This window comes from Stegodyphus dumicola, chromosome 5 (genome assembly GCF_044657685.1).
Source record: "Stegodyphus dumicola isolate Sdum_Otavi_A_Nest chromosome 5, ASM4465768v1".
NCBI lineage: Eukaryota > Metazoa > Arthropoda > Arachnida > Araneae > Eresidae > Stegodyphus > Stegodyphus dumicola.
The window spans coordinates 233503607-233526413 of NC_140772.1; the positions used below are offsets into that span (position 1 = coordinate 233503607).

The following is a 22807-nucleotide window of genomic DNA, read 5'->3' on the forward strand; positions in this document are numbered from 1 at the left end:
TAAACATGTGGCGATATAAGCAAAATATAATAAATAATGACTCGCCAGGTTGGTGTCAGGGATATAAAATAGGTGAATTTTTCTGTTTGAGATGTATGCCAAGTGGATACTCAGCTATGGAGCCAAATTATTAATCTCACAAATTTATGCTTACATGATTGTTTTTCCATAACCGGGTATTTTATTTAATGCCTAACTGAATTTAAGAATCAGAATTTTTAAGTGAAAATCTCCACATATTTTATTATGGAAGGAAAAATCAAATGTGCATGCATAAAGCGTTAATAAAAAAAAAAAATGTTTGTGACTTTGAGATCCGGATAATGGACGTCTGGATTTCAGACTTTGTACTATAATAAGTTTATGTCATTAATATGAAAAGGCAAATTTACAACAAGTCATAAAATGCAGAAAGAACAAAACATAATTGCATGCAAATTTTGAGGAACCAGTCACACTCTTTGAATTTAATTGTTTTGAATGAATTTTCAAGAAATATAAACTTTTTCCATTTTTATAATATATTTTTTTTTATATTGTGTAAAAAAACTATGCCTTGAAGATGAAATGTTAACTGATTAAAAACAAATATACTTGCAGTGGAAGATTACTAACAGTGCTTGTTAACTTCTGAAATAATTGTATAGAATAAGTTGTATGATAGTTTGAGTTACATAATTTCTTCTTACAATCTGATAACACTTGGATGTGACGTAGCATTTCTTTTATTGGGAACATACAGATATTCAGTATAAAATTATTTTGCTTCTCTAACAATCATAACACCTGAAAACAATTGTATTAACCCAAAAATATAAACTAGTAGTCTTCTAAACTAGTGTTTAAAAATTCTGCTTAAATTATATTTTAGATTAATTTAATGTTGTGCATTAATTGCTTATGAGTATTTATTTATTTACTTACTTCTGTTTGTATATAGTGTCTGGCATATTAACATTGTTGAAAATATACAACTTACTATTATAATTGCAGTATGGATTTGAAAATAATTTTCATTAATGCATTTGTATATTTTCATTTATGATCTTAAAAAAAATGCAAAATTTAGCAAAATGACTCCGTCTTAATTTTTTCTTAACTTAATTTCTTATACTGTTGTTAATTTGATTTTTGAAATTCTGGTTTACCAACAAATAATATATTTTGTAAAAAATGTATAATATATTTGTTTTGTATATCAAAATATATTAATATATTGTTTGAATTGCAGATTTGAAGTAAAATAATATCTCTTTTTCACAGAATTTTTTAACTTTTATGCTACTAGAAGACTAATAATTAAGCAATTGTATTGTGTCTAATCATTGAAAAGATATTAGAACTCTTATAAACATGTGCATAATATGTTTTGTTAATTTTTTTTCTTGTAATGTAATTCTGTAGTAGAAATTCATTTTAGTTAGAACAGGGGAAAAGTTTTTTTGCTTACTTCCATCTTGTTTTGTCAGTGTTAACACTTTGACTGTTTGCTCATAATGCTCAGACTCTTACTATTGTCAGCATCATTTGTGCAGATTTGCTCTTTTTGCATGCTGTTTGCTGTTTTTGCACTTTTGTTCCTAATATTCAAATTAGAATAGCCTACAGAAAGAAATTAGATAATCATAATTAAACTCTATTAATAATCTTAATTTTTTCATAAAGCAATTTAATAACACAATATTTTAAGTATATATACTGCAAACCTAAGACAGAAATGTCAAAAGATTAGATTAGGGTTTCAAATAAATCATATATTTAATCTAGTAGAATAGGTAAAATAGGCATACTTAAAATACACCAGCTGATGACAGATTGAAATCAATCATGTGTCACTGGCTGATAATTGATGTCAATTGAAGTCATACTGAAGTGAAACCAGATGATATTCAATGGCTTACTGCATCCTGTATATGTGAAAGCAGTTCATAATCACTGGTTGAGTGATGTCATGTTCGTATGACACTGGCAGATAATTCCTGAAAGAACAGTTACATTATTCAGATGCCAGCCAATATCACAGGCCTCCAAAAATTATGCATATGTCATTATAGTGTTAATTAGTTGAAATATGTAAATGTTTATACCATAAAATGCTAGATAGATAAATGCTAGGTGAACAAAGTCACGCTAACATGTCAGTTGATAATCACTGGCTTGTAAAATCACGAACGACAACAGCCAAAAATTGCTATTAATGTCAAGGTCCAACTTAGCCTGTTGGCCTGTCAAAGGTGGTGGATGATGATTCTTCACCACCAGGAATTGGCAATTGAGTCCCATAATCCCCTGTTGCCTTTAAAAAGGGGGAGTATATAAGATTTTTCTCTCTCCTTTCTGCATGCCTTCGTGGTGTAACTCAGCGCGTATTCGAGAGGTCCGGGTTTGAATTTTGGTGAGGGCATTGCTAATTTTTCATTTCTCCATCATCAATAGTATAAAAGTCTTTTTAACTTAATGACTCTTCAGACATTAAATAATTGGAGAAGAAATAAGAAATTTCTTTCATTGCATATTCCTACTGTTTAGGGTTTTTAACCAGGCTGTTACATTTTCATTATAAGTAAAATCTGAAAACACAGTTATTAAAAATGGGTATTTATTAATAATTAATATTTTTAATAATTAATAATTGATTTGGCATTAATAATCTCAAGACAACTGTATCAATCCAAATGCAATCTGTTAGTTACAATGCTCTTTTATCAATACAGCACACTTTTTTGGTATTAACTTAGTGCAATTGACAAATATATACCATCTCAGCATAAAGGTTCATGGAGTCCTTAAAAGTCATTAGGTTTTTTTTTTTTTTTTTTTTTTTTTGTCCTTTATTTCAAAGAAAATTTGCAAGCAGTCCTTAGTTTCTCATTTTCTGTGGCTACCATTCGAAGTGAGAATTAAAATTTTGCTTGAATGTAGAATTTAAATCATTCAAATCATTGCTCTGTTACCTAGGCAACACCCATTTTTAGCATTAACTGGATATATTTAACAAATACATAACATCTTTTCATGTTGTTTACAGTGTAATTCTGTATATGTGTATTATTTAATCAAAAAAATCTTTACATTTTAACAATTCTAGTTTTGTAGAGGAAGCATCAAATTTTGCTCTTTTTTTATGTATATGTAATTAGCTGCCTATGCCTGGCATTTATCGGACTTTTATTGGTATAGATTATAGGTAAACAAGGTTTTGTTGTACTTTCTAATATTTGTAGTGCATTAAATAGCCAGCAGACAAAATAAAAACATCTGAAATAATGTTGCCATTTTAAGTGAAACATATGCTTGCTTACTAGAACTAAATTACTAGGAGTCTCCGAGGTTGATAAAGAAAATATTTAATTTTTCCTAAAAATTTCTTAATATATCAGTACATTATCTTAATTAATATCAAACAATAATAATAAGATAGCATACCTCTTAACAGTTTCTTGTCATTTTCTTTCCTTGAATAAAAATTAAATTGTTGTTTTTGTTATTTTTCTTATTAAAATTAATTTTCAGTTAACTAAGTTAAGAGGAAAGCAGATATTTATATTATGCTTACATATATTCTATACACAATAAGTAATATTTTAAAATTAATTCAGCTTAAAAGATATGAAAGCATATGAATATTTGAGGGAACATGAATATGATAACACCAGAGAAGGTGAAGTTGCTGAAACAAAATCAAAATATATTTATATTTCCCTACAAATTTCAGAATTGCCGTTCAATCATCACTTAAATTTTTAAGTACTATTTCTGATTTTTGACTGTCATCATATGTCTTTCAGACTTTTCAATTCCAAATTCTCAAATGTTTCATATTTTGTTGTCTGAATGTTATTGTTACTTAAACATTAGTTCTGTTGCTCGTGTTTCGCATAGGCTTCACTATGCAGTAAATCCAAAATGTATTGTCAATGTTAAAAATTATGAATATTTCTAGTAGTGTTGCTTTAAAAGTTTTCAAATAGCTCTCAAATTTAGAGGTAACTGGGGCATTGAACTTCTACAGTATTTTTTTTTTTTTTTTTTTTTTTTTTTTTTCAGGGGTCTCAAAGAATATTCATGACAAATTTGGTGCAGACACATTAAGCAGTATAAAGTCTTTTTCAAACATACATGCACAAAAATGTTGACTTAAATATATGACTATCAGAAAAATGTATCCACACTTGTATCCATGAAAAAAAGTTCTCTATCCTGTGTTTATACTGAACTTTATTCTAAACTAATATAATTATACATATTATATTAGGTTTAATACAATCTTCCTTCACTTGTACCTTTACAGTTACTGAGGGTGCTTAGAGTATCAGAGTGTAGGCCATTAGCAACCAGGCACCAAGTGTAATGATGAACGATTGCTTGAACAGCATAGGCTAATGTGCCCATGGAGAATGCTGCTGAAATGTCTTGATAAAGTAAAGCATAGCTAGTCCCTTAAAGCCATTTTGATTCACTATCATACATCATACATTACAATCAGAAGAGTGTAAACATGTGTTGAGCAAACATGATACTACAAATTGTAAATATAATTCAATTTCATATTCAAAACCACTACACGGATACCATATGTTGAAAGTGTGTATGCATTTTTTCTGATGATGGATGCTGCACATGAATGTGTGCATATATGTATACACACACACACACTCATGTCCAAAATTATCTTTACATACCAATTACAATGATCCCTCTTTTGTTGTGAAGACAGTCAAACACATACCCTTGACTTACTGGCATAATGGCCTCTTTTATTAAGCCTTCTGTATACAGTTTGCTGTGATACAACAATTCCATTGTGGCTATTAGCTCTGAACTTAATTGATAGGCTGGAAATTTCCTGCTATGATGAGCAGTTTTTGTCAGATATCGATCTTGAGAACCAGTTGTTGTCCATTTACAACCTTTTCCAGGTCTTCTTACAACTGTTCCGTAGTGTAGAGACTGTCGTGTTTGCAATATTCACACATCTCACTGTGTCCACGATTGTCTGCCTTATTTCTAAACTACCAATAATTTGCCACTTCACAGATTTTACTAGGTGTTACTGCACAGCTATAACAAATTGGGTCCATACACACTGAAATCAAACACTGTATTGCAGAAATTTATTCAGATTTATTCACTTTACACATCACCATCATATGACAATGACTTGATTTGCATATTTGAAGCCGTTTGATCAGATTTGATTTGATAATGCCAATAAGGCTTTTCTTTCACATATTCCATGCAAAAATGAATAATATCAATTGGAAATTTAATGGTATATCATTATTTTTGAATATGTAAAGATAAACTTGAACATTAGCCTATATTTATATCAGAATCTTAATTTTTTAATCCAATACTAATGTATTTTCAGTCTTCTGTAAATAAAAATGTATTAAATTATACATTCTGATTTCTGTTTTTGATCATCCAAGGCCAGTGATGAAGTAGATGCTTTCCTTGCAAGTGAACATTCTTTAGATGAATATGAGGCAAAAGTTAATTCGTTAACATCCTTAAAGCAAGAAATTGAATTGAAAAGAGGAAAAATTGTAGAAAGAGGCATGTTTGTTATTGACTGTGAAGAGTTCTTTGAAAACCTTTATTCTTCAGTCAGTGGATTATATACAAAGTTAATAAAACACCTGAAGGAAAAGCATGCAGAATTTACTGCAAAGTAAACATTTGAAATTAATTCTTATTTAAGTATATTTATATATTTTAATTGAAAATCATATTGCATTAATATGTAAATTATTTATTTTAATGTTCTTACATTAGCATCATTTATGCATTTTTGTAATAAATTTATGGAAAGAGATGTAACTATAGAAAGTGTGTAGTTTTAAATTATTATCTAAATTATAGTTAGATGTCGGCATTTGTGGGCAGCACAAAATTATTTTAAGGAAACTAACACTAAAAAAATTCTCTTGCATTTGACTTTATTTATTTATTTGCATTCATTTTAAAATTTTATAATTTTGTCTATGAGGAAATAAACACATAAAAAGCACTTTGCAATAGCTATTTTCATTTTTATTGTAACTGGAACATTATTTTACATATAAACAATGGGACATCATATAGTATATATATGTTAGCATAATTAACATTAATTTTTTTATCATAATGAGAATTTTTATTATAAGCAAATGATAGAAAGTTACATAGTTAGGTACATTGTTTTCAAAAACCTTAACAGTATTTATAAAAGTCTGTAAAAACTATTTTAGTTCCTGAATGGCATACATAATTATAACTTTGTTTATAAATCTGAGCAACTCTTACTTGAAAAAGTACTTTTTGTAACTTTATTAATCTTATATCCTTTGTTTTTTCTATTACCATAAAATAAAAAAGATAATAAAGCCATTAGCAAAAGTTCATTTTTGAAGTCACAGTTTCAAAAATGCAGAATTATTTCATTCTGTAGTAACTTGTTTATATATTAACCCTTCAGCAGCTGTGAGATTAAGCAATTCTTTTTTCCAAAATACGTGCACTATCTGTTAATCATAAATATGTGTACGCTCAATGTGGTGCATAACTGGAATGTAAACTGTGCTCACTGTTGGCCATCAAAAGATTAAAAATGTTTTTTTTTTTTTTTTTTCAAATATCATTGCTAAGTTTCATTATTTATCTATCTTTTCCCATTTACGAAATTCCTGTTAAATTATACTTTTAATTGTAGTAATGTTTTAACAAAAGTAAATTACAAATAAATGTGCAAGTTATTCCATCATTTCATTTGGTTTATATAAGTTTGATGCTACTGAATGACCATTTCAGCATATCTGCCCTTAATTTATCTTATTTTATCTCTAATTTTAAGCCTAAACTTCAAAACTAAAACTTTTAAGTATCTTCTTTTCTTATTACTAAATATTTTAAGGGAATAAATTTAAAAAACAAGTCTTAAACTATCTGAAGGAAAAAATTATAAATGCCAAATAGTTGTTCTTGGATAAAATAAATAAATAAAATTATTAGAAATTTGTATTATTTTGTGGCATTAAACCATTCAGAATTTTAAATACAGTACAAAGCCTTTAATCCGAACTCGTCGGGACTACAGCGATTCCGGATTATAGATCATCAATTTAAATCTGGTAAGATGGCATGTAGAAATTATATAATTAAAAATATGAAACCGTAATTTATGAAATAAAGAGCAATTATGATCTAAAGGGTATCAAAATTTACAAAAAAAAATGCTTAATATCTATTTGTTTACTTTATTAAACATTTCTTTCAATGCAAGTTGTTTAAGTTGCTTCGTTTTATGTGCTAATACTTTCTCTTTAGTTCTATAAACAGGCATAATTTCTTGTTCAGTTACAAAGTTTCACTGTTCAAGTCCTGTAATTGCTGTGCCGAGAATACCGACTAACTTGTCAATCAAAATTTTTTCATTTTCACTAACCTTTTTGTCACTTTCATCATGCCTTTATCCATTTTTTGCAGCAATTCCACTTTTTGTTTGATGGACATCGAAACATGCTTTCGCTTTGTAGATCCTTTGGCAGCTCCAGAATCGGAAACTCTTTTTGACATAATCGAAAGTTCAAGCTTTTTATAAAATTGCTCTAACAGTCTGCAAAAAATAAGCCAGATCCAATTAGAAGATTAAGGAAAAACATGCAACCTTAACTGAAATAGATAATTAGATAATTTTAGCCTAGCTTATATCATCAGTTATACATTAAACGCGGATGCGTAAACGTATTATGCGCATGTGTAAATGCATATGCACATGCGTAAATGTATTATGCGCATGCGTAAACGCATTATGCGTTTATGCATGCGCAGAAAGTTTGTAGCTTTGAGATCCAGATTAAGGACTTTGTACTGTATCTGATGTGGACACTATGTGACTTCCTTGTATAGCATATTAAATTATACACATTTTTTGCTGCACTTTATTTAAACTTATTTCCTTGAAATTCATTAAAGGTATGTTTCTAATTCAATAAATTCATATCTCTCTTCTTAACAAAACAAAAATACATAAAAATTTCATTAAAAATTGTAAAATACAGAAAAGCCTAAAACACCAAATTACAGTTAAAAAAAAATTTTTTTTAGCAATTAAAATTAGAATTTCTAAGCGAAAACTAAACAATTTGGCCATTGGCAGCAAGACAAAATTTTCGGTGCACAACATTGAAAGTTCACATTTGGTCACACTGCAAAAATACGTTGAAGTTGCCTTAATTCACTATTCTACTAAGAGTTTCATATATAGCTGAATGGCAGCCTTAGGGCACTTAAACTTTTTAAGCTTTTGATAATTCTGTAACTATTGCATGCAAATTAATTAAAGGCAAAAAAACTTTAACCAAAATACAATAACAGCATAATTCAATCACTTTTAAGGGGACAAATGCGTAATTTACCAACATATAAGAATAAAAAATACTGTGCTCTCCGCACCGGATAACAGAGGGGCAATATGTATATATATTTATATGCATCTGGCAGGCCAATTAAAATGAAAAAGGAATATGTACAATTATATGTTATAGCACTCCCATATATAAAATTTCAACGTGTTTGAGTTATGCGAGATACATACATATGTACCTACAGACGTCATGAAAAAAAACTCTACTGAATCCATTTTATAATCTGTTTTGGGAAAAAAAAGTCCTTTATCCTGTCCATATGTACAGCTGTCAAGCAAAAACATCGTTCAGATGAATTTGAGGTCAAAATGGATACCTTTGTTGAAATATGATACCCGAAATTTTTTGCGATTACAATAGTTCCTGTATTTTGTACAAGGAAGTAACAAGTATATTAGACAGATTAAAATATTTAAATCTAAGGCTCATCAAATATTTTATGACCTGTGAAACAAATAATAAGCAATACACCTTTGAAAATATGAAATCAACAGTATTTTATTATTCTTATGTTTCGTTTATTTTTTACACTCACCGTGATAGTTTTTGCCCTGTGCACCATTATGACTGCTTATCAAAAAATTCTATATATCTAAACTGTATTTCTCTTTGACCAGTTATGCTTGATTATCTATAAAAGTTCATAACTTTTTAAATGCTTATTAGAGTTTTTAATTCATGTTCTTGAAATATTCTTTTTAGTTCTTCATAATATTATATGGCATATAGTATCATGCTATCAAGAATAGTATATTTTATAGAAAAACATTTATAGTGATTCTTACAAAAATGAAATGAAGGTATATAAAAATGCAATGATAAAAGTGTGTTGATACTTTACACTATATAAAAGGGCTATGTAAAAGGCTATATAAATGACTTTGTGCTATATAAAAAACTTATAATATTTAAAATGAGATACATCCTAAAATAAAACTTGATTTTTTTATAACATAGTTTTAGTAGATTCTAGACTTTCATAATGATTAACTATTTTTTTGGTAGCTACTTATGCTATTAATAATTATCAATATATTTATAAATGACCCAATATTACTAAGCTTTTCTTACTAATTATGAGAATTATTAAATTATTCAGATACAATAACATGTCAAACAAGAATTAATTTAGAAGTCAAACAACAAAAATGAGCTTTATATTTTCAAATTTTCACAGGACTAGTTTCGATGGCTTTATCAAAACATCATCCTCAGCTGCATAAGCATAAATGAACGAGATAAGATAGCTTTTGCAGCTGAGGATGATGGCTCGGTAAATCCATCAAAACTAGTCCTGTGAAAATTTGTAAATGTAACGCTGATTTTTGTTGTTTGACTCCTAAATTAATGAGAATTATATTTTTAAATGATCACTTTCATACTTAAGTAACAAATAATGTACTTATGGTACTGTTAAATTTATGTTGATTATTACTGTGTTATATCAATATTATTATTATTTTTTTCATTTTTAATCTTAGTCTATGTGAAGAATATGAAATTGCGATGAATAAATTGAAATATGTCCCATCTGATACAAGAGAGCTTTTTGAAGCCAAGGTATTAAAATATTTTCTTAAATTTTTCTATTTCAGATTACAGGCAAAATTACATAAAATGAATTACATTATTATTTAACAGCAGTTAATCTTAAATGAATGAATAATCCTAGTCAATGCACATTTTAAAAATACTTATTGATAGTATAAAAATACTGATTGATGATTTATTTTATTTTTGTGCATTCACAATCTTACACATTTATACTTTAATCATCAAACCATGATTTCTATTTTTTGGAAATATTCTGCTATCAGTTTTTCTTTCAAAAGAAACAAATCTTAAATAAAGTCTAAATATTTTGCTCATGAAAAATTCTATTTTTTTATTTTGATATGCGCTTAGCAGTAAAATAATTCAAGCTTAAAATTATACTGATTTCAAAGTCTGATATTAGTTAATTAAGTTTAAATGTTGTCTTTAAAAGATTACATCTTTTTATAAACTCTATTTTTATTGTTGCTAATATTTTAACTAAGTGTGGTTCGCTAACAATCAAGCAACACTCCTGGGATCTAGATATATTCAGTATTTTATTTCAGTATGAATTTCAGGTATCTGAAGTTACATTATAGACAACATGCATGCAATTATTCATGCATATCCTATATTATCTGGAATTTTTTTCTTTTCCTTTTTTTCTAATTGATACTCTTGCTTCTAGGTGTAGAAAAATTGAGTTTATTGTCTGAATTTGAAAGAAAAACTAATATATTCTAATAGTTTTCTGTTTAATTATATTTGATTGACCAATTGGTTTATATAATGGAGGAGGCAAATGATTTTTATTTAGTTTATCTAATACAATGGTTCTCAACCTGCTTTACCCCATGCGCCTTTTCACGATTGCTAGACTATAAAAAAACATATGTATGGTCCTGACTTTTCCAATGCTGACTTGAAAGTCCTTCAATTCCTTTAGATTCCATAGCCGGGTAAGCAGCTGGCAGCTGCCAGGGCCCCCCATAGCCCATGATTTTCTGAAAATACCAGCCTTTTCTGATTAAAGACCAATAATCATTCCAAATTATTTACTGTTTGTCTTTTTCTGTTCTTAGGAATTATATATTGGAACTTCCTAAAGACAACCACCTACAGATCGAAGTAATTTTTGCGTTCCTGTAGAGGTGATCACTTAATAGAAAATAACTATCAAAATTGATGTTTTAATTTTTCATCTCCCAAGAAATACTGTTATGGAAATGGATGCAGTGAAAAGTTTCTAAGCATTCTGATTGTCAGTGCCATCAAAGATTTTATATTAACAATAATTAAAGAGCCATTAAGCAGTAAATGATGTTCTTTATTTTTTAACTATGTTTGGAAGAACTTTGCATAAAATTTGTCAGTAACTGTTATAAATCGTGCTGCTGACATGGTGACATTGTGCTTGCTCTTTTCAAACTTCAGATCCACTGCTTTAGTAGTTTGAGTGTTCATCGCATATGATATTGTTAATGTTTGTTTAGGCCAGAAGCATTATTACTATGCATTTGTTAAGCAGGTTAAATTGGTAAGTATAAGCATTTGTAATAAAGTTTGAATATATTTTGCAAATGAGCTAGCATTTCTGTTTAATTACAAATTTAAAAATTACCATATTATGGAAATTAATTATAATTTGAAAATCTAAAAATGTGATGTTTCTCTAAAAAGTACCAAATTTATGGCTGGAAAAAATATTGATGGGACTGGGACTTTAATCCTCTTCCAAGTAAGCACCTTGTGCCATACACACTTAGCCCACCGTTCCTTCCACTGCTGAAAACTCTTTTGGAAATGGTATTCAACCATATTCTGTATTTTCTCATCTCTACTCTGTAAACGGGATCCTTTCAGTGTTATCTTCAATTTCAGAACCAAAGGTCACAAGGTGCCATGTCTGAGAAGTTGGGAGGTCGGCAAATGACTGGTATTACACGCTTGCCAAAAAAGTTTGTATCAGGTGCAATGAACAAGAGATGCGGCTGTCAATTTTTTGCTATCCAGCGGAGGATTCAGTGGAGAACTTCTTCATGGTACTCTTTTGTCACTGTTTGTCCTTCCGTTACGTATTCATGTATTCGTGATGCACAGTTCCTTGGATATCAAAGAACATGGCTAGCATCACCTTGATTTTGCTTCTCACTTGTACTTTTTTTGGCCTTGGGGACCTCGTATGTTTCATTGTGATGACTGTGCTTTTGTTTCTGGGTTATTTATTAACGTACACCCATGACTCATCTCACATTTTTCAGAGGCTCAGTATCCAGCATGGTATTCAGAAACTCAGGATCAATGTCAGTAGTATCCAGCAAGTCTTGTGCAAGCCCTCTGGAACTGTGAAATTCTTTTCACCAGAGAAAAATCTTCTCTGGTTTAGAAACCCTGAACTAAAGTCAGTTTTTCTATTTAAAAAGTAAAAGCAAAACATCAGTAAATAAATACAACAACAGCTTTAATGAATAAATCTATAATACATATTTGTTATCTTGAACAAATTAAAGAGTTGGACATCATATAATAAAGAATGAGGATTTTATGCAAAAATATTTTACTTGGGTCCGTTTATCATGAAATTATTTTCTCATTCCTGTTTATTTGAAAAACAAATAAAAGTCATTTTGAGATCTTCGCTAATGTTCATTTTATGTATGTAAATTTTCATTAATATTAATATATTTGTTGGTTCTGTATTTTAATTTCTTGCAGGAATTTGTTAAGAGTTTCATCCAAGAACCATTAGATGTTTTTAAGCAGAAATTGCAGTTATTAAGCTCTTGGATATATTATCTGTGTGGAATACTCAATTTTACAAGATCAGAACTTGAACATCATGCAAAAATATTCATTATGCATAAAGATTTTCCGAAAGTTATTGCAGAAAATTCTTTAGTGGCCAAGAATTCATTAAAGAAGTTTCAAGAAAGTTTAACTGTAAGTTGCACATTTTAAACCACTTATATATTTTAAAAAGTTATCATTATTTAGCATGCAGAAAAGTATCGTGGGACTTCAACTGCATAGATCTATTATCTTGCCGAAATAGTCGTAATTGTATTGTCTTTGTAAAAAATTCCCAATTTTTTCAGCCAGTTTACTCTTACGTAGCAACTTTTGACTTCCCTTACTAATATAATTAAGGAAGACATCAATTCAGTTTATAACCATGGCCAAGAAAACTGCTGTGTAGATGAATGAAATTTTAAAAAACCACAACTAGATGTAAGGAAGACTATATACTGTTTTGAGAGTGGCAAAAGAGATGAAAATTATGTAAATTGGATTAATTGAGGATATCTCATGTATCAAGGAATTTTGTGTTGTTACTCTCCTGATACGGACTCCAAAAAAACTCTGTTAGTGGCTTCTTGTCAAGAGTGTGAATGAGTCCTACAGCAATTTCACATTTTTCTCACTGCAGAACATTATGGAGCTGAAAGCACAATTCATAAAATTGCCTCTAGATATTACTTTCCTGCTATGAGAAAATATTTGCAGGCTATGTGAAAAAGTGTGCTAAGTGCATTCAGTATAAACCAAATAACCAGATACCTGCTGGATAGCTTAGAACAGCCGTATATGGACAATGGTTTCAGATATTTTCCATAGACATCTTTGGCCCACTTCAGAAACCCCCACTGGAAAAAAAAATGGATTTTTCTTATCGAAGTCACCAGTATGAAATGGATATAACTCTTCACCTTAGAAGATGCCACTGCAACAAATTGTACAAAAATCTTAATTGAAGAAGTTTTCTTATGCTATGGCTTACCCAGAAGACTAATTAGTGATAATGGCACACTGTTTGTTAATGCTGTAATGGAGCAAATCTGAAACTTTCTTGGAATTAAACAAGAACTTCTTCCAGTTTATCACCCTCAGTCGAATCCATCTAAGTGAAAGAAGTGAAGAGATTTAATACCCAGACTAATCATACTAGTTAGTGATGCTCATGATACTTAGGAATAAAAACTACTCATGGTTTGTTTTGCAATGAATACAGCAAAATGTGACACAACAGGTCACAGCACTACTTATTTGCAGTGTGAAAGAGAACTTAAGATGACAGATGACGTTAATCATGATTTAAGAGCACTTGTTGATAATGACAACTTTGTTGCTAAAATTATGCCATAGCTGAAAGCACCTCAAATCAGGGAACATGTCAAATAGAAATGAGACAAAAGAAAGTAATACTTTGATAAAAGAGATAGATAGCCTGGTAACAAAATTTGGGTAACTATAAATCAAGTAAGTGGAGCTATAAACAAGGTAAGTAAAAAAATTATGCCCAAACTTGAAGCTCCTTATCTCATTGTTACTAGCAGATCTCCCACAATGTACAGTCAAAAGTCGTTAATCCAGACTCGTCGGGACTTCGGCGATTCCGGATTATCGATTTTTCCGGATTATAGATCATCAGTTTAAATCGCGTAAGATGGCATGCAGAAATTCTAAAATAAAAAATATGAAACCGTAATTTATGAAATAAAGAACAATTATGATCTAAAGGGTATCAAAATTTACAAAAAAAAAGCTTAATATTTATTTGTTTACTTTATTAAACATTTCTTTCAATGTAAGTTGTTTCATTTTATGTGATAATACTTTCTCTTTAATTCTATAAACAGACATAATTTTTTGTTCACTTACAAAGTTCCGCTGTTCAAGTCCCGTTAATTGCTGTGCCGAGAATACCGACTAACTTGTCAATCAAAATTTTTTCGTTTTCACTAACCTCTCTGTCACATTCTTCATGTCTTTATCCATTTTTTGCAGCAATTCCACTTTTTGTTTGATGGACATCGAAACATACTTTCGTTTTGTACGATCCTTTGGGAGCTCCAGAATCAAAAATTCTATTTGACATAATCGAAAGTTCAAGTTTACTTTTTTAGTATTGCTCTTACAGTCTCCAAAAAATAATAAGCCGGATCCAATTCGAAAATTAAGGAACAACGCAATCATCAACATTAACTGAAATAGATAATTAGATAATTTTAGCTTACACCGTCCGTTATACATAAAACGCGCACGTGAAAACGTATTCTGCACTTGCGCACACGCAAATGCGCAGTCGTAAGAGGTCTTACGCGCATGCGTAAATGTCTATGCGCATGTGTCAACGCGGAGCATGCGCAGAAAGTTTTTAGCTTTGAGGTCCGGATTATAGATCATTCCGAATTATGGGTGTCCGAATTAATGACTTTTGACTGTATTATATTGCAGATCCTGCTAATCCTAATCAAGTATTAGGTTATAAGGTATTTCTCTTTCTTCTTAGCATGCCTCCTTGGTATAGTGGTCAGCACGCTTGATGCGAATTCGAGAGGTCCATGGTTCGAGTCCCGGCAAGAGCATTGCTAATTTTTCACACGTTCAGCTTCGAAATAACCTAATGTTTCTACAATGGCGCCTGAACTGAAAGGTGGTGGATGATGATTTGCCACCACCAGGATTTGGCAATTGGGTCCCCTAATCCCCAGTGGCCTTTTAAAAGGGAAAGTATATGAGGTATTTCTCCCACCTTCTTAGCATGCCTTTGTGGTGTAGTAGTCAGCACGCTCGACGGGTATTCGAGAGGTCTGTGGTTCAAGCCCCAGCGAGGGCATTGCTCATTTTTCACATATCCAGCTTCGAAACATCCTAATGTCTCTACATTATCATACCAGTATGATGAGACCTTATTGAACTGTTTTCATCAAAAGAATAAGATCCTATGGTTCCCATAAGAAAAAAAAGAAAAAAAAAAAACCCTCGCAAAATTGGAATATCCAATGTGGACTCTTCTTTCAAATGTCGTTAGAGTCTGACGGTGAACTTGTAATCAAGATATTTCTCAGAAAGCCAGCCAAATGATAGCTGACTCAGAAAGCCAGCCAATAGCTCAGATAATTAGCCAGCCAAATTTATATTTATACTGTGTAAAGCAATAAGCAAGCCATCATAAACTAAATGAACATGCATATGATTTCTGTCTGCAGTTCATGAAAACTTAGTACAGCAACCATGTAACCAAATGCTTAAAAACAGCCTTCATTTCCTTCAGCACCACTCTAGCAGATGATTTAAAAACAAATTTTTAAAAACTGACAACTCGAACCTTAGTTTGATGGATTTTTGCATGGGCATAGCTTTTCCCCTTCTCCCCGAGAAAATTTCTTTATGTTACTTTTATAAATTTTGTCATGTAATTCTTTTATGTAGTGTTTGTATTTTATTAAATTTATTTTGTTTAATGTACAAAGTTTACTTTCAAATTAAAATTTTGTTAGTCACTTAATATTTTCAGTTACCGGTAAAATATTGCTACATAGTTTCATTTCTGATCTTATTCCGAAAGGAGGAAAAATGATGAGAGCTCTTAATAACAAATCAGTTCTTCCATATTCTGATTATAATATAAATTATTATAAAAAATATATTTATTCTGTATAGATATTTTTCTTAGAAACTTAATTTTTAGAGTCTTGGCATATTAGGATTTAAATTATGCTCTTTATCAATGTTATAAATTTTGTCACATTATTTTTACTATGTGTAACTAAATGGAATTTTGGCTTATCAGAATTGAACACTCTCCATGTATAGAGACAGGTTCTGTCAGAAAGTCCTTCATAAAAGCATCTCTTTCCTTAAGCAAATAAAGAAAGTGGTGTCTTCATGAAGGACCATAGGCAAACAGTGCTCGCATGCTTTGCTATGATCAAACAAATCAAACCAAATTAAATGGATTTAATGCATTTAAATCACTTAGATGTATCAGTAAGTTATAATTTAATAATTAACATAGAGTGTGAATTGTGCAATTTTTATGTTTGAATATGGTTATAAAATATATACAGATTATAAATAGTTACAGGTTTTAAATAAATATTTACAGATTATAAATATTTACAGGTAACACAGTGTATTATAGATAAATATAGGCTATAAAATATTAAATTTTAACATATGCATAAAATAAATTTTTATAAATTGTATAAAAAATAACCAGCATGCGTTTCAAAATTCTTAGTTTATTCATTAGATATTCAATTTATTTTTCCTCTTAGGAAAGAAGAAAAGCATTTTCTGATGATCTTGGAAACTATTCAAAGCAGATTAATAATTTAGCAAATTTAGGTGACACAAAACTTGTGGAGAAGTATTTGAGGCATGCAACAGATATAGAAGAATGGTTGAGTAATGCAGAGAAAACTATTGAATCTTTTAACACTGAAGAAGAGGCCTTTGGATGGGAAATAACATCATATCCTCTCCGCATGTCCTTACTGAATGACATAAGACCTTATGTGCAGTTATACACATATGCTGTAGAGTTTGATAAGAAACAAAGGTGCAGTTGTTATTATGTGATATTTTTCTGTCTTTCCACAGCATAAATTTTCTTTATTATTATTAAGCATATATTTTGCATTATTATTGTATTTCTTATGCAGATTATTGTATTCTGTATGCTATTATTAATTTAAATAAATTATTCTTGTTTACATTTTAAAATTGCAGATATATATGCGAATTCTTTGAATGCTAGTATTTTTGGTTAATGACTGTATGTTTATGATGAAACTGAAAGTTAGAATGTGTGCACTTCCTCTTTGCTTTCTTAATTCTAAATAACATAAATAATTCTCATCTAATTTTTGCAGAAATTTGCATATGTATTTAAAAACATATTCTTCTCTAGAAATATGATGTTACAGGGAGGCTGTTCGCACATTTTTTAGATGCTTTTGCTTTGCTATCAAAAAAAAAAAAGTCGTCAGCTTAAAATATTTTTAACTGCATATTTTTGAAAATATAAATTATCGTCTTCTATCTGACACTTTGGCTTTCATGCAAAATGATACTTGTAAAGAAGCAGTCAATTGAAGGCTAGGTTTGTGCTCTTTCTGAAGAAGATTATTTGCATCTAATTATTAAAAAAAGTTGTGAAAGTTTTATATCTAAAGCTATAATAGGTAATATTGTCAATAAGAAAGGAAAAAAATGTCAAAGTTGGCTTGGAAAATAAAATGTCAACGTTGGCAATAGGTTGAAAAATTGCCCCAATACATATCCAAGTTAAAAATGGAACGTTTTGAATGTTGCAAAAGTGAGATCTGTAATGTTAAACGAAAATCTGTCAAGTCAAAAGACAGTTGTAAAATCATTAAAATGCTCAGTGTCAACTTATAAGGTATTTCTTCCACTTTCCTAGCATGCCTTTGTGGTGTAACGGTAGCACGCTGGGCCGGTATTCCAAAGGTCCGTGGTTTGATTCCCGGCGAAGGCGGTTGCATATTTTTCATCTTTTCTGCTTCCAATAAACCTAATGACTCTACAAACTAAACAAAGTCATTAATGCTGATTTTAATATTAAGAAAGCATAAGAACATAATATGCATCGTCTTGCTCCACAACATATCACTGCAAAACATACTGAAAAATCCTTTATGAGAAAGATTTATCCAGACAAAAATGTAAAAATGTTATCACAATTGATCCAAGGGATTTCGTTGGTTTTTCATATAACGGCAAATTAAAAATAAAAAGAGTGGAAAAAATTTTAAGATAAACTTCACTTATTATCACGAGCATACTTTATACCCAATTTTCAAATATGAAATACTTTTCTTTTTACCCACAGTGCCATGAGGCAGTACAACTGTATCACCATAAAGCAAGCAGCCACATGTAAAAATCCACTGTTAATTTCCTGGAAAAAAAATGTAACAAGCAACGAAAGCAAGCCCATGCCCTTTACTCATATCTACTAAATCGGATGTATAACCTGTGGATTTTTAGTGTTTGAACTTTTGGAAAGTGGATTGTCCAAACATAGACCTGCAACCCTCCTTGGACTTTGGAATACTGTTCAAGATGAATGGGATAAAATACCTCTTCCAATCTACAAAATGCTTGGAATGGTCTTAAAATTTAGTGAAGAATAAGGGTTATCAAATAGAACATTTCAATACTATTATGTAATAGATTATGTAAATAGAATTAGAATTGTTTAAAAAATGTGTGACACCCTCTGCATAAGGAAAAAGAACTGCAGGTAGAAGGTAAAACTTATTACTGATGATCAAAAAATTTAAAATGATACATAGAAAATAATGTAATTTATTAAATAAATGAATATTGTTATTAATTATAACTTTTATGCAATTAAATATTTGAGTTATCCAAAAGGAATGACTAAATATTGCATAATCTAAGTATGTTAGAAATTAATTGAAGAGGCCTTTAGTCTGTGATATATAAAGAATAAAAATACCACTTTCTTTGTTAAATTGTCCACCACATAAATCTTTGGCAAGATCTGTTAAAGATATGCCTTACAGATTGGGTGACTACAAGTTGCTAGTTTGGAGGATTAAGCACAGAGGCTTCTTTAACAAGGGAGTACCAAATCAAATTTTATGCCTACAACAAGGGAGTACAAAACATTCATACAAATAATGTTTCTGTGAAATACTTTTTTAAAATACCTTGCAATAATTATTAACACAGTGAATTACAGGTGCAACAGTGTCATTTATGATGGATTAGCCAACAGTTTTCTTTCTCTTTCTTTGCCAACAGTTTCTCGTTTAGCTTATTCCATCTAATTCTTACAGTTAATAGCTTTTGTACATTCATTGGTGTTTTTAATTGTTTTCTAAATTTTGATTTCCTCACAGTAAAATCCTTAATTATTTTTTAAAAAAAGGTTTATCTTTTAATGAGTGAATACTCTTTTATTCTTACAGCTTGTAGTTTAAACATGATGCAGACTTATCATGATATCGGAATATTTTCTTAATATATACTGTATAACAGGCTATTAGTAAAATCTCTGTCATTATCATAAAGCTGTAAAATTACTCTGATAAGATTTCAAGTAGGCTATATATGAGGGTTGGAACTTTAATAGTGGCAACTATTTATTTACAAGGAATACAAAAGTGATTCATGTCACCATGTTTTACAATCCTTCAATATAGTTGCCAACATTGTGTGCAACCCGTTTCCAACAATGTGGAAATCGCAGAATACCTGTAGCAGCGCCTGTTTTGTTGATAGTTTGAATGGACCGGTCTACTGCCACAAAAATCTCAGGAACAGTTTGGAAGTGAGTGCCACAAAGTGATTCCTTCATCTTAGGAATTAAGTCATAGTCACAAGGGCTTAGATCTGAGGAGTATGGTGCATGGTAAAGCACTTCCCAGCCCCATCGCTTGAACAAGTCAGTCACAGCTTGCGCTGCATGTGGCCGAGCATTGTCATGCAAAATAAGAAGAGTGTTCTGCAGAAAGTGTCGCCATTTTTTTCTCAAAGCTGGTCGGAGATTGTGCTCCAAAAATGAGCAGTAATACTGCGCAGTGATGGTCTGCTGTGGGGGAACGGTATGTGTTAGGATGACACCATCACAGTCGTACACGAGAATCACCATAACTTTCACATTGCTGGGGTTCTGACGAAATTTCGAGCGTCATTGTGACCCGTGATGACGCCATTCGTTTGATTGGCGTTTCAGTTCTGGCTGGTACGATCGGGCCCAAGTCTAATCCAGCGTAATGATACGGCGTAAAAAAGCATCTCCTTCACGCTCATATCACTCCAGGTGGGTTCGGGCAGCATCGTATCATAGCCATTTCTGCATTTCCGTCAATTGATGTGGAACCCATCGTGAAGCAATTTTTCTCATGGACAGGCGTTCTTTCAGAATGTGCAGCACAGTCGTGTGCGCTAATCCTGTTTGTCCGGCCAGCTGACGAATCGTTTAACGGCGATCACTGTCCATTAGTGCGGCAACAGCTTGCATGTCTGCATCGCTGACACTCAGACGACCTGGCCACAGCATGTCTGCCACGTTTTGGCGTCCTTCATTGAATGCTTTCACCCATCTTGCTATGGTTCTGGAAAGCAATGCAGATTCCCCACAAGCCTCTTGAAGCCCTTGATGACACTGTCGTGCTGTACGACCTCTGGCACATTCAATTTTTATCCAACATCGTTGTTCTTGTTTTGAAAACATCCTGATAACACTTACTTTAGACTGCGAGCTAATACAAGGATTTGTTCTTTGCGTCACTCCGCATGCGCGTGACGTAGGCAGGACGAGTCTTTTTGCTGAGAGGTAAGGTAGGTATGTAGTTTACGTGTGGTATACGCGATATTCTTTGGTTTTGTTGCGTAGCATTTTTTCAGCTGTTTTGCCACTACAGTCAAAAGTAGTTAATTCGGACACCCATAATTCGGAATGATCTATAATCCGGACCTCAAAACTAAAAACTTTCTGCGCATGCGCCGCGTTGACACATGCGCATAGGCGTTTACGCGTGCACGTAAGACCTTTTATGACTGCGCATATGAGTGTGTGCAAGTGCAGAATACGTTTTCGCGTGCGCGTTTTATGTATAATGGACGTATAAGCTAAAATGATCTAATTATCTATTTCAGTTAATGTTGATGATTGCGTTGTTCCTTAATTTTCGAATTGAATCCGGCTTATTATTTTTTGCAGACTGTAAGAGCAAATTTATAAAAGTAAGCTTAAACTTTCGATTATATCAAATAGAATTTCCGATATATATTTGTTAATATCTAAAGGATCTAAAGCGAAAGTATGTTTTGAAATCTGAAATCTGTTTATCAATTTCACGCTGCTCGGCGGGGGGAACGCCGCAGCGGGCGCGTAATGAATTGGAAGTTGATCTGTCAGCACTATCCTTATCTTCAGGGCAGATGTTTTTATTTTATTTGGCTTATAATTCCTTACCAAATTAGTATTTCATCTCGATGTGCTCCGTCTTTGATGTGATTTAAAACAAGTTCCTCGTCATTATAATTCGCTTCCGATAGCGAAGAAAGTGACAGAGGTTAGTGAAAACGAAAAAATTTCGATTGACAAATTAGTCGGTGTTCTCGACACAGCAATTATAGGACTTGAACAGCGGAACTTTGTAACTGAACAAGAAATTATGTCTGTTTAATAGACATAATTTCTTGTCTGATTCTTTAATAGAATTAAAGAGAAAGTATTATCACATGAAACGAAGCAAAACTTAAACAGCTTACATTGAAAGAAATGTTTAATAAAGTAAACAAATAAATATTAAGCTCTTTCTTTTTGCAAATTTTGATACCCTTTAGATCATAATTGTTCTTTATTTCATAAATTACGGTTTCATATTTTTAATTTTATAATTTCTGCATGCCATCTTACCAGATTTAAACTGATGATCTATAATCCGGAAAAATCAATAATCCGAAATCGCCGAAGTCCCAACGAGTCCGGATTAATGACTTTTGACTGTATTAAAGTTCCAACCCTCATATTTTTTTGGTGGGGAAGAAGGCGTATGAAATAGCTGAGTGAAGAGCATCATGAAAAATTTATTTCTCAATAAAAATATTTCACCTAGTGAGGAAAATGTGACTTTTGAAGCTAAAGAAGGCAAAGCTTCACTACCTCAAGTTTGTATAAAACTGAGTCTCTGTTTAAAACTACTGATAAAGAGACAATGATGAGAGATGAGTTCTTTTATTTAAAAGTGAAATTTATTGGCACAAGTTAGCCTAAGATAAGTTAGAATTTTTATTGGACTGTAAAATAATCAACTTTCGGAAACCTTAACATCAGGAAAAAGAGAAAAGTACCTGGAATATATTTTTAATGTTTTATTAATTTTTGAAGAAATTAGGAATCTAAAATTTATACAAATTATGCATGTTGAAATTGCTTATCTCACAGAACCATGAGTTGCAAGATCTCAGTGTAGTTGCATTTCCTTTATTGCTGTTTCAGTTTTATTCTGAAAATCAGGGAACTATTTTAGGACAGCAATAGGAAAGATTTATTAAGATATTGCTCATGTGGAAAG

At 31.1% G+C, this 22807-nt stretch overlaps 1 protein-coding gene across 3 annotated transcripts in view; it reads left to right on the forward strand.

Annotated features, from left to right (window-relative positions):
• Positions 1–22807, forward strand: part of Dhc36C (Dynein heavy chain at 36C) — a 338056-nt gene that overhangs the window by 68660 nt on the left and 246589 nt on the right. For all 3 annotated transcript variants that reach the window (XM_085817779.1, XM_085817780.1, XM_085817781.1), the window contains exons 11-14: positions 5433–5674; positions 9890–9968; positions 12660–12884; positions 17006–17289. In XM_085817779.1, coding sequence (XP_085673905.1) covers positions 5433–5674; positions 9890–9968; positions 12660–12884; positions 17006–17289 — 830 coding nt within the window. The remainder of the gene's footprint in view (positions 1–5432; positions 5675–9889; positions 9969–12659; positions 12885–17005; positions 17290–22807) is intronic.